The sequence below is a fragment of the Trachurus japonicus genome, chromosome 23 (genome assembly GCF_045865225.1).
Source record: "Trachurus japonicus isolate A0001 chromosome 23, Traja_1.0".
NCBI classification, from domain to species: Eukaryota; Metazoa; Chordata; class Actinopteri; order Carangiformes; family Carangidae; genus Trachurus; species Trachurus japonicus.
This window is the reverse complement of record NC_140929.1, coordinates 9,029,244-9,041,119: the sequence shown is the minus strand read 5'-3', so window position 1 is coordinate 9,041,119 and position 11,876 is coordinate 9,029,244. Positions and strand designations below refer to the sequence as shown.

The 11,876-nt window shown below is 40.1% G+C and overlaps 3 protein-coding genes across 4 annotated transcripts; all 3 read left to right on the top strand.

The window, feature by feature from the left end:
- The first annotated feature begins 330 nt into the window (after positions 1–330).
- On the top strand, positions 331–2,216 carry LOC146962491 (C-reactive protein-like). Its single transcript, XM_085769234.1, has 5 exons — positions 331–427; positions 598–652; positions 1,049–1,151; positions 1,236–1,524; positions 1,626–2,216. The coding sequence occupies exons 2-5, from the start codon at positions 598–600 to the stop codon at positions 1,848–1,850; spliced, it is 672 nt and encodes a 223-aa protein (XP_085625360.1). The 5' UTR covers positions 331–427; the 3' UTR covers positions 1,851–2,216.
- On the top strand, positions 380–6,003 carry LOC146962490 (C-reactive protein-like). Of its 2 annotated transcripts, none has more exons than XM_085769232.1 (5): positions 380–427; positions 3,716–3,770; positions 5,208–5,310; positions 5,386–5,674; positions 5,776–6,003. In XM_085769232.1, the coding sequence occupies exons 2-5, from the start codon at positions 3,716–3,718 to the stop codon at positions 5,998–6,000; spliced, it is 672 nt and encodes a 223-aa protein (XP_085625358.1). In that variant the 5' UTR covers positions 380–427; the 3' UTR covers positions 6,001–6,003. The 2 variants fall into 2 exon arrangements, with proteins under 2 accessions (XP_085625358.1, XP_085625357.1); XM_085769231.1 differs by lacking the exon at positions 380–427 and adding an exon at positions 3,482–3,551.
- Positions 6,004–9,139: 3,136 nt separating this feature from the next.
- On the top strand, positions 9,140–11,288 carry LOC146962489 (C-reactive protein-like). The gene is made up of 5 exons (XM_085769233.1): positions 9,140–9,154; positions 9,325–9,379; positions 9,949–10,051; positions 10,138–10,426; positions 10,511–11,288. Exons 2-5 carry the CDS (start codon positions 9,325–9,327, stop codon positions 10,733–10,735), a joined length of 672 nt encoding a protein of 223 aa, XP_085625359.1. The 5' UTR covers positions 9,140–9,154; the 3' UTR covers positions 10,736–11,288.
- Positions 11,289–11,876: the final 588 nt, after the last annotated feature.

Below are 11,876 nucleotides of genomic sequence, written 5' to 3'. Positions count from 1 at the left end.
TTGAGCGGATGAAAAAAGAGCTGTGGTGTTTGATCCTTGGAGTATTTGGACTGAAACATGTCAAGGACATTTCTTTAAAATATTGAAAATACCACACTTGCTCATTCACCAACAATGCAGAGATGTCAGTTCTTGGGCACTTTTGCAACACCCATATTCTGCCATCAGGAGGCGCTTCCATTGGATCAATGTGTGTCGTTACTCTCTTTTCCAGTGCTCTACCCCAGACTAGCTAATGACTGATTGGAAGAAGAGAGAGGGGATGGCAGTCTGTGATTGGTTGGATTAGGTGAAGAAAGGCGGAGCGAGAGGATAGCGGAAGAAATGGGAAAAGGCTGGAGTCTTCCTGTCTGAACTTTCACTTTTCTCCATTACAAAACACACTTGTTTTCAACATCACACTCCAAAATCTCACACGGACTTCAAGGTAAGATCCACATTCGGAAAACTGGATGAATTCACAATAATTGTGTTATTTTTCATTAGGCTACATAACTTTATTGTAGAGGTCCAACACAAATATGAGTGGATCATGAGTTACTGGTTTTGCTGGATCAAATCAAACTTTCCTCATAACATCTTTTATCTTCCTATCAGATGCAGTTTTTACTTTTGCTCTTGATGCTGACTGGATGTGCTGCAAGTCCTCAAGGTAAAAAAAAAGAAGGCTTATTCTTCAAGTTAAATGGAGGACAGTATTAAATGTGTTGCCTTTTGTTATTTACCATCAAATTGACTTCATTTGTGCCCCTATATATTCTGCTAAAATTAAATTCTTCATGACATTTTTAAAAACATGTGGTATTTATAGCCTCCTTTTATCTAAAAAGAAAAAAGAAAAAAAATGCAAATAAACCTGAATTATTTATTGAGCTGTGCAAACTGGACAAAACAATGAGCAAACCACAAGGGTAAATAGAGAATCAAAACGATATTAATCAGGTAACATATTGTAATGTTTTTTTTGTTTTGTTTTTTGCAATTTCCTTTGATAGTGAAGAGGAAAAGGATAAATTACATAGTAAAAACATAATGTCTCTCTTTTCAGATCTGTCAGGTAAAATGTTAACGTTCCCAGAAGAAACCGCACAATCTCACGTGAGGCTGAATGCGCCACAGAAGACCTTCAGTGCTGTTACCGTCTGTCACAGGTAGTGTTAAATGTGCAAATGCACAAAGTGTATCTCCAACTGTCAAAAGTTTCATGTATAATGACATTTCTGTAATGCTCATAGATCCTTTACAGACCTCAAAAGAGAACACGTTCTTTTCTCTTTGGCCACACCCACGAGAGACAATGACTTTGTGATTTACTGGGCTCAGAATGAGATTAGGCCCCATGTCGATAATAAAAGGAGAGAATATGGGGGACTGGACTACAAGCTGAACATGTGGCACTCTATCTGCTCCACATGGGACTCTGCCTCTGGACTGGTTCAACTGTGGTTTGATGGACAACCTTTGGCACGGAAATTCATCTCTGAATCCAGCATCACAGAAACTGCTATTATTATTCTAGGACAGGTACAGCTTTTTTAGTAAGAATATTTTGCAAATATTTCAGAATAATGCTTATAAAATAACACTTTAATTTACTGTAATTCAAATGTCTGTGCTCTTTACAGGAGCAGGATTCCTATGGTGGCGGGTTTGATGCTCATCAGTCTTTCGTCGGCATGATGACTGATGTCCACATGTGGGACTACGTCCTTTCCCCCTGTGAGATCTATAACTACATGGGCAAGGAAAGCTTCACTCCGGGAAACGTACTCAATTGGAAAGCACTGCAGTTCCAGATCACGGGCAGAGTGCTGATAGAGGACATCATTGAGAGATGTCACAACAATTAAAAACACTTAGGAGAGAATAAGAATAATGATTATGTAAGAGGTTCTGATTTCTTTCTTTCTTTCATAATCCAACAATATAATAATTATTAGCAAACTTGTGTGATTGAATACTGTCAAGAAAAGTTGCATCCTTGTGCTAACTGGAAAAAGGTTTTTCTTCAAGTGGTGAGATGGCTAATGTCTGACTTCATTGTAGCTTTGTAAACAAAAATGAGACAGATGTGTCATTTTTCTTCTATTACATTCTGCAATCTGCATGTGCACTTAAAATCACTACCATAATTTCCTAATTGAATGGGTAATCAATCAATCAAATCAATGGGCAATCAAGAAATTATAACTTGCAAAGAGAAAAATAATTTAAAAAAAGAATTGTTGTTGGAGCTGCTGGTGTGTTTGATTCATTCTGCATACTAATAATATACTAATTCTGCATAATATATCTCCTTTAAGACTTAGATCCGCCATTAAGCCTACAAACATGAAAGCAACTACTGTAACCTTGCTTTACTACTACTAACATTAACCAGCAGCACCTCAAAATCTCACCAGTGAATTACCATATCCTGTTGGTTTAATAACCTGTCTAAAAGTGTATTAAAAATTATATTTACTTTTTAATGGTATTGAACTTTTTGTCTAACACTGGGTATAAAAGTGAATTAGCATGCTATATTTTACAAAAGATTTAGCAATTTTATTTACATTTATGATTGTAGGGACAGTTCTGCTGAAGTGAAGTGCTGAAGGGAGGTGTGTCAATAGAGAGCGTGAAGTTGTTGGCAGATTTGGTGAGGGATTTGGGACCAATGTGATTCAGTCAGGACAGACTAATAAGGATGAAGAAAGACAGGTTGAAAAATGAAATAACATTTGTGCACAAGAATAAACTTTGCCGCCCCTGCTGCTGCCTCCTTTTAGCCTGCTCAGGTGATTGCCAGCACCTGAGCTCAGGAAGGCAGAGCAGGGCGGAGACAGAAACACACACACACACACATATAGGCCATTCCACCTGGCCACAAGTAGAGCACTGGAAAAGAGAGTAACGACACCACCATTGACTCCCGTGGTAATAAGGGTTTTGCGCCCTGAGTGGCAGGATATGGGTATTGCAAAAGTGCCCGGAAAACCCATTCACTCCAATGTATGTGTGTTGCCCACTTGCTTGTAAATTGATTGTTTTTGTTTTTAGGTGTCTTGGTCATATCAAATTATACTTATAATTTGTTTATTACAAAATGTAGATTGAAACATTAATGTAGACAACTGTTGTTGTTTTTTACTCGCCTATGTGTTAATGTTTATCTGTAAATGGTCCTCAATGATGCTATTAACGTGGGTGATCTATAAATGTCCTTAAAATATTGAAAATACCACACTTGCTCATTCACCAACAATGCAGAGATGTCAGTTCTTGGTGCTTTTGCAATACTCATATTCTGCCATCAGGAGGCGCTTCCATTGGACCAATGCGTGTCGTTACACTCTTTTCCAGTGCTCTGCCCCAGACTAGCTGATTGGAAGAAGAGAGAGGGGATGGCAGTCTGTGATTGGTTGGATTAGGTGAAGAAAGGTGGAGCGAGAGGATAGCGGGAGAAATGGGAAGAGGCTGGAGTCTTCCTGTCTGAACTTTCACTTTGCTCCATTACAAAACACACTTGTTTTCAACATCACACTCCAAAATCTCACACAGACTTCAAGGTAAGATCTACATTCGGAAAAGTGGATGAATCCACAATAATTGTGTTATTTTTCGTTAGGCCACATAATTTTATTGTAGAGGTCCAACACAAATATGAGTGAATCATGGATTGCTGGTTTTGCTGATCAAACTTTCCTCATAACATCTTTTATCTTCCTATCAGATGCAGTTTTTACTTTTGCTCTTGATGCTGACTGGATGTGCTGCAAGTCCTCAAGGTAAAAAAGAAGGCTTATTCTTCAAGTTAAATGAAGGACAGTATTAAATGTGTCGCCTTTTGTTATTTAGTACCAGTGGGCCTGGACGCCCACACGAATCACTGGCCCGCCCGTCCACGTTTCATAAGAAGAAAAAAAAATGATTAAATTAAATTAACTGCAGTTAATCGATCGTTTTCAGGATTTGAAATGTAAACAAACAAAGCCGACAGACATGTAGCGGATCTCTGTTTAAAACATTGGTGCAGCGCACTGAGCACACAAGGGAGAGAGGAGGTGAAAAGAGACAAATATGTTTATGGCTACCTGTTGTATAATACTGGACTCAGCCATGTAGCACGATCGCTACAACACCGAGAGACCAGTGAGTCAAAAAGCCTCAGACACTGATAACTGATCACTGCCTGAATAGTTTGAAAGTAGCCTCTAACTTCATGAAAGCAGCTCAAACAGACGGTGCTTCAGCACAGTGACGCTTTGATAAATACAGCGGATCTGCGCTGGTTTACAGTAGGATACCCTCCAGTATATTAGCCGGTCGATACCGGAGCTTAATTAATAATACATTTTTTAAAAGCGCGCGTCGCGGTGAAGCTGAGAACAGTGGAGTTTCCTCTACTTCAGCTGATCGGCTGACATGTAGTTAGGACGTAGGCCTATAGCTGCAGTCACAGGTGCATTTCATTTTTATAGGACTTCACCCTCAGAGCTCTGTCCTCAGACTGTCCTGACCTGTCCCTGAACATCACACAGGGACAACATGGAGCTGCTTGTGTGATTGGTTACTGAGTTTTATTGTTGACACAGGTACAGTTAAATACAGTTAATAGTGGCAGGAAAGATCATTTCATATGTATATTGTGTTGGTCAAGAACAACTTACAGTACAAAAAAAAAGAAGTTGTGCAATAAAATGGTTAACAGTGATGTGCGCTAGATGAAATGCACTGTCCTTCTGAGAAAAGATGGCCCATCCGATTTTGTACTGGCCCGCCCAAAATTAAAATTCTGTCTACGCCACTGTGCCCCTATATATTCTGCTAAAATTAAATTCTTCATGACATTTTATAACACATAGGTATCTATAGCCTCCTTTTATCTAAAAAGAAAAAAGAAAAAAAAGGTCATATTGTTTCCCAATATTTATATTTTATAGTCACTAATTACAGTGTAAAATTGTCCATTCACTGTAAATTGACACAATGGTGCTCATTCCATTTTTTGTATACACCAAAAACGTATACCACTATTTGCAAATAAACCTGAAGTATTTATTGGGCTGTGCAAACTGGACAAAACAATAAGCAAACCACAAGGGTAAATGGAGAATCAAAACGATATTAATCAGGTAACATGTTGTAATTTTTTGCAATTTCCTTTGATAGTGAAGAGGAAAAGGATAAATTACATAGTAAAAACATAATGTCTCTCTTTTCAGATCTGTCAGGTAAAATGTTCACGTTCCCAGAAGAAACCGCACAATCTCACGTGAGGCTGAATGCACCACAGAAGACCTTCAGTGCTGTAACCGTCTGTCTCAGGTAGTGTTAAATGTGCAAATGCATCTCCAACTGTCAAAAGTTTCATGTATAATGACATTTCTGTAATGCTCATAGATCCTTTACAGACCTCAAAAGAGACCACATTCTTTTCTCTTTGGCCACACCCACGTCAGACAATGGCTTCTTGATAATGTGTGCTCAGAATGTGATACAGTCCCATATCAAGGATAAAATGAGAGGATATGAGGGACTGGACTACAAGCTGAACACGTGGCACTCTATCTGCTCCACATGGGACTCTGCCTCTGGACTGGTTCAACTGTGGTTTGATGGACAACCTTTGGCACGGAAATTCATCTCTGAATCCAGCATCACAGAAACTGCTATTATTATTCTAGGACAGGTACAGCTTTTTTAATAAGAACATATTGCAAATATTTCAGAATAATGCTTATAAAATAACACTTTAATTTACTGTAATTCAAATGTCTGTGCTCTTTACAGGAGCAGGATACCCCTGGTGGTGGGTTTGATGCCAGGCAGTCTTTCGTCGGCATGATGACTGATGTCCACATGTGGGACTACATCCTTTCCCCCTGTGAGATCTATAACTACATGGGCAAGGAAAGCTTCACTCCGGGAAACGTACTCAATTGGAAAGCACTGGACTTCCAGATCACGGGCAGAGTGCTGATAGAGGACATCATTGAGAGATGTCACAACAATTAAAAACACTTAGGAGAGAATAAGAATAATGATTATGTAAGAGGTTCTGATTTTTTTCTTTCTTTCATAATCCAACAATATAATAATTATTAGCAAACTTGTGTGATTGAATACTGTCAAGAAAAGTTGCATCCTTGTGCTAACTGGAAAAAAGGTTTTTCTTCAAGTGGTGAGATGGCTAATGTCTGACTTCATTGTAGCTTTGTAAACAAAAATGAGACAGATGTGTCATTTTTCATCTATTACCTGCCATTCTGAAATCTGCACTTAAAATCACTACCATAATTTCCTGATTTAATGGCAATCAATCAATCAATCAATCAATCAAATCAATGGTCAATCAAAAAAATGATAACTTGCAAAGAGAGAGAGAAAAAAGCGGATGAAAAAAGAGCTGTGATGTTTGATCCTTGCAGTATTTGGACTGAAACATTGACATTGTGGAGAAGGGGCATAATATATCTCCTTTAAGACTTAGATCTGCAATTAAGCCTACAAACATGAAAGCAACTACTGTAACCTTGCTTAGTTCTGAGTTAACAAAATCCAACTAGCAGCACCTCAAAATCTCACCAGTAAAAACATGAAATATCCTGTTGGTTTAATAACCTCTCCAAAAGTGTAAAAAAAAAAAAAAAGAACAGTATATATATACTTTTTTAAAGGATAATTGGCGGTTTTTACAATCTGGACCTTATTTCTAGCATAAAATACGATCATTTACTCACCCAGATAACTTTTATGTCATTACAAGTCGTTCCGACGAAATTAGATCCAGCCAAGAGCCGCGTATATCCGTATAATGCGAGAACACGGGGCACGCAATGCAGCCTCTAAATAACACATTATCCACGCGAAACCCGTTAATTTCACCAATATTTTGTTATGATACACTAGTGGTATTCCCCTCCGAGCCCGGGCGCATGACGTCTGTCCGACTACCCATTTCTCCGACCACCCATTTCTCCGACTCCGACCATACTTCTCCGACTTAAGTAGCCCTAACCCTTAACCTTACCCTAAACCTAACCTCAACACTGTAGAATGGGTAGTCGGAGAAATGAGCCGTCGGACTTGTGGGCAGTCGGACTGACGTATGCTCCCCTCCGAGCCCGTGGTGGCATGTTATCAACATCCGGCGTCTGTAGGTTGACCTACTAACCTCCGACCTGGATGATGTCATCTCCGACCGCGGTGTGGCGCGGCTAACTTGCTACGGCTAATGCTATGGTCCGTTTCTGTGTGTTTCTGACTTCTCAGAACAAAATGAGCAGCTGGACGAAGTTCAGCTTCCACAGGCTTCCTCTCCGCAGCCTGGACTCACTAAAGCTCGGGCTAGTTGCGCTAAAAATGGACCCAAATGCCGAAGCAGAATTATTATTATCAGAATGAGCCGGGCAGCGGTCGGCGATGACATCATCCAGATCAGAGGTTAGTAGGTCAACCTAAAGACGCCGGATGTTGATAACATGCCACCACGGGCTCGGAGGGGAATAGCACTAGTGTATCATAACAAAATATTGGTGAAATGCACGAGTTTCGCGGCGGATAATATGTTATTTAGAGGCTGCATTGCGTGCCCCGTGTTCTCGCATTATATGGATATACGCGGCTCTTGGCTGGAGCTAATTTCGTCAGAACGACTTGTAATGACACCAAAGCTATCTGGGTGAGTAAATGATCGTATTTTATGCTAGAAATAAAACAATAAAAAATTAAAAATGCTAATGTAAATATAAAAATAAAACGCTAATTATCCTTTAAGTGGCTGTAACACACGCGGACAAACGGGACTGCATTGTGTACCTGTCTGTATGTGTGTGTATCTACCTGAGCATGGGAGTTGCTTCACTTACCCGCTCCGTAGTTACCGCTTCTAGGCCCGGTACGACCCGGCGTGACCGGACTCGGCGAGGCCGTAGCTCAGGGCGTCCCCATCACTACACGGCCACAGCAGCTCCACAGCCGGCCAGCTCGCTCGACTCGGCACTTGGTTCTTAGTTCATTTGGTGTGTGACTCCGGTGCGATGTGTGGGTGTGTGTTTGTCGCCAGCGTGGTCTCCCTCATGGAGACCTGCTGCTCTTCCTCTCAAAACCCCGGAAGTCGTCCCTCACTTCCGCCTCTCCAGGCCAGGTGATATGGGTCAACTTAACTCCGCCCACTCATTGGGTTAAGTGAGCTACCTCCCATCTCGTGATATGTTTGTGTGTTGTGCATTTGTGGATCAGTCTACCTTGACCTCACCTGGCCCTTACACTTCACCTGCTTCACCTCTCCCAGGGGAGTTCATAACAGCGGCGTTGAACTTTTTGTCTAACGCTGGGTATAAAAGTGAATTAGCATGCTATATTTTACAAAAGATTTAGCTATTTTATCTACATTTATGATTGTAGGGACAGTTCTCCTGAAGTGAAGTGCTGAAGGGAGGTGTGTCAATAGAGAGCGAAGTTGTTGGCAGATTTGGTGAGGGATTTGGGACCAATGTGATGCAGATAGAAATGGGGAAGCAACAGGAATTCAATCAGGACAGACTAATGAGGATGAATAAAGACATGCAGGTTGAAAAATGAAATAACATTTGTGCACAAGAATAAACTTTGCCGCCCCCTGCTGCTGCCTCCTTTTAGCCTGCTCAGGTGATTGCCAGCACCTGAGCTCAGGAAGGCAGAGCAGGGCGGAGATAGAAAGACACACACACATATAGGCCACTCCTCCTGGCCACAAGTAACAACAGCTAATGATAGCCTCGCGTCACTAGTCTGTTACCTCCGAATTTCGTCTGCATTCTGGTTCCCGTCTGTAGCGGATACCGAAATCACCAAATTCACCAAAATAAAAGTGTTCACCAACATAAAACTTATAAAATAAACATTAACTTGTAATACAATAAAAGCAAAATGTTAACTTAATGGCTCTGGGACTTTCTTGTAAATTATATTCCTTAAATTAAAGAGTTTTACCACATTTTAGGCCTGTCTCTCTCGCCCTGGATCCGTTTCCTACCAAAACAGCGAGTGAACGCCCCCAGACTGGCTAATGACTGATTGGAAGAAGAGAGAGGGGATGGCAGTCTGTGATTGGTTGGATTAGGTGAAGAAAGGTGGACTTTGCTCCATTACAAAACACACTTGTTTTCAACATCACACGGACTTCAAGGTAAGATCTACATTCGGAAAACTGGATGAATTCACAATAATTGTGTTATTTTTCGTTAGGCCACATAATTTTATTGTAGAGGTCCAACACAAATATGAGTGGATCATGGATTACTGGTTTTGCTGGATCAAATCAAACTTTCCTCATAACATCTTTTATCTTCCTATCAGATGCAGTTTTTACTTTTGCTCTTGATGCTGACTGGATGTGCTGCAAGTCCTCAAGGTAAAAAAAGAAGGCTTATTCTTCAAGTTAAATGGAGGACAGTATTAAATGTGTCGCCTTTTGTTATTTACCACCAAATTGACTTCATTTGTGCCCCTATATATTCTGCTAGAATTAAATTCTTCATGACATTTTATCACACATATGGTATTTATAGCCTCCTTTTATCTAAAAAAAAGTCATAACTTTTCCCCCAATATTTATAATTTACAGTCACTAATTAGAGTGTAAAATTGTCCATTCAAATAAATTGACACGATGGTGCTCATTCCATTTAAAAAACAAACAAACAAACAAACAAAAAAACAAAAAACAAAAACGTATTCTACTATTTTCAATAAACCATAATTATTTATTGGGCTGTGCAAAACTGGACAAAACAATAAGAAAACCACAAGGGTAAATGGAGAATCAAAACAATATTAATCAGCTAACAGAATGTCTATCTTTTTCATGGGATTTGCAGTTGTCATGTTGTAATGATTTTTTTTTTTTTTTTGCAATTTCCTTTGATAGTGAAGAGGAAAATGATTAATTACATAGTAAAAACATAATGTCTCTCTTTTCAGATCTGTCAGGTAAAATGTTCACGTTCCCAGAAGAAACCGCACAATCTCACGTGAGGCTGAATGCACCACAGAAGACCTTCAGTGCTGTTACCGTCTGTCACAGGTAGTGTTAAATGTTCAAATGCACAAAAAGTGTCCCTGCAACTGTCAAAAGTTTCATGTATAATGACATTTCTGTAATGCTCATAGGTCCTTTACAGACCTCAAAAGAGGCCACGCTCTTTTCTCTTTGGCCACACCCACGTCAGACAATGGCTTCTTGATATTCTGGGCTCCGAATGAGATTTGGCTCGATGTCAATAATAAAAGGAGAGAATATGCGGGACTGGACTACAAGCTGAACATGTGGCACTCTATCTGCTCCACATGGGACTCTGCCTCTGGACTGGTTCAAGTGTGGTTTGATGGACAACCTTTGGCACGGAAATTCATCTATGCATCCAGCATCACAGAAACTGCTATTATTATTCTAGGACAGGTACAGCTTTTTTAGTAAGAACATATTGCATATATTTCAGAATAATACCTATTAAGTAACACTTTAATTTACTACTCTTTACAGGAGCAGGATTCCCCTGGTGGCGGGTTTATTGCTTTGGAGTCTTTCGTCGGCATGATGACTGATGTCCACATGTGGGACTACATCCTTTCCCCCTGTGAGATCTATAACTACATGGGCAAGGAAAGCTTCACTCCGGGAAACGTACTCAATTGGAAAGCACTGGACTTCCAGATCACGGGCAGAGTGCTGATAGAGGACATCATTGAGAGATGTCACAACAATTAAAAACACTTAGGAGAGAATAAGAATAATGATTATGTAAGAGGTTCTTATTTTTTTCTATCTTTCATAATCCAACAATATAATAATTATTAGCAAACTTGTGTGATTGAATACTGTCAAGAAAAGTTGCATCCTTGTGCTAACTGGAAAAAGGTTTTTCTTCAAGTGGTGAGATGGCTAATGTCTGACTTCATTGTGGCTTTGTAAACAAAAATGAGACAGATGTGTCATTTTTCTTCTATTACCTTCCATTCTCTTCGTGTGCACTTAAAATCACTACCATAATTTCCTAATTTAATGGGCAATCAATCAATCAAATCAATGGGTAATCAAGAAATTATAACTTGCAAAGAGAAAAATAATAATAATAAAAAAAGAACTGTTGTTGCAGTTGCTGGTGTGTTTGATTCATTCTGCATACCCTCCAAAGATACAGTCTGAAAAGGGCTGTTCTGAGCCGATGAAAAAAGAGCTGTGATGTTTGATCCTTGGAGTATTTGGACTGAAACATGTCACAGACATGTCTTTAAGACAGCTGGGAACTATTTTACTTGTGGAAAAGGGGCATGATATATCTCCTTTAATACTTAGATCCAGGGCCGGTTCTAGGCAGGCATATATGAGGGGGCAGTCAGAAATGTGAAGGGGGGCATCATGTGAACACATCATGCATCATGGGGGGGGGGGGGGGGGGGGGGGGTGCATATACCTGAAGATGCATTGCAAACCCAGCGGGGGTGAAGTTGGTAGGAAGGTGAGTATAAACCCCTGGAGGGGGGTCTGGGGTCTCCCCCCCAGAAAATGTTTGTGATTTTAAAATGTGAGTGAAGCATTCTGGTGTACTCTGAGAAGAGGAGGGGGGGGGGGGGGGGGGGGGTCTACTATGGTCAAGATTTACAAAACTGAAAGGTAGTCTTATGAATACTAAAAAAAACGAAAACGGAACAGGACATTTTAGAAAAGAACACTGTCCCTTTTTCGGCGGATTTTGTGCTACTGCAGATAATTTTGTCAACTTGTAGGTTACATGCTGCTATTTCGACATGCCGCTATTTCGACATTGACTTCTAATTGTCAGAATAGCGGCATTAACATTATTTTTCAAGCGTCCCACTATTCCGACATTTTTTTTTTTCATTGTCGG

Excerpts from the sequence above, each read along its gene's own strand:
- LOC146962491 (XM_085769234.1), top strand. The coding sequence starts at position 598 with ATGCAGTTTTTACTTTTGCTCTTGATGCTGACTGGATGTGCTGCAAGT. Across the intron at positions 653-1,048 it reads ATGTGCTGCAAGTCCTCAAG|ATCTGTCAGGTAAAATGTTA; the intron begins GTAAAAAAAAAG and ends CTCTCTTTTCAG. Across the intron at positions 1,525-1,625 it reads CTATTATTATTCTAGGACAG|GAGCAGGATTCCTATGGTGG; the intron begins GTACAGCTTTTT and ends TGCTCTTTACAG.
- LOC146962490 (XM_085769232.1), top strand. The coding sequence starts at position 3,716 with ATGCAGTTTTTACTTTTGCTCTTGATGCTGACTGGATGTGCTGCAAGT. Across the intron at positions 5,311-5,385 it reads GCTGTAACCGTCTGTCTCAG|ATCCTTTACAGACCTCAAAA; the intron begins GTAGTGTTAAAT and ends TAATGCTCATAG. Across the intron at positions 5,675-5,775 it reads CTATTATTATTCTAGGACAG|GAGCAGGATACCCCTGGTGG; the intron begins GTACAGCTTTTT and ends TGCTCTTTACAG.
- LOC146962489 (XM_085769233.1), top strand. The coding sequence starts at position 9,325 with ATGCAGTTTTTACTTTTGCTCTTGATGCTGACTGGATGTGCTGCAAGT. Across the intron at positions 10,052-10,137 it reads GCTGTTACCGTCTGTCACAG|GTCCTTTACAGACCTCAAAA; the intron begins GTAGTGTTAAAT and ends TAATGCTCATAG. Across the intron at positions 10,427-10,510 it reads CTATTATTATTCTAGGACAG|GAGCAGGATTCCCCTGGTGG; the intron begins GTACAGCTTTTT and ends TACTCTTTACAG.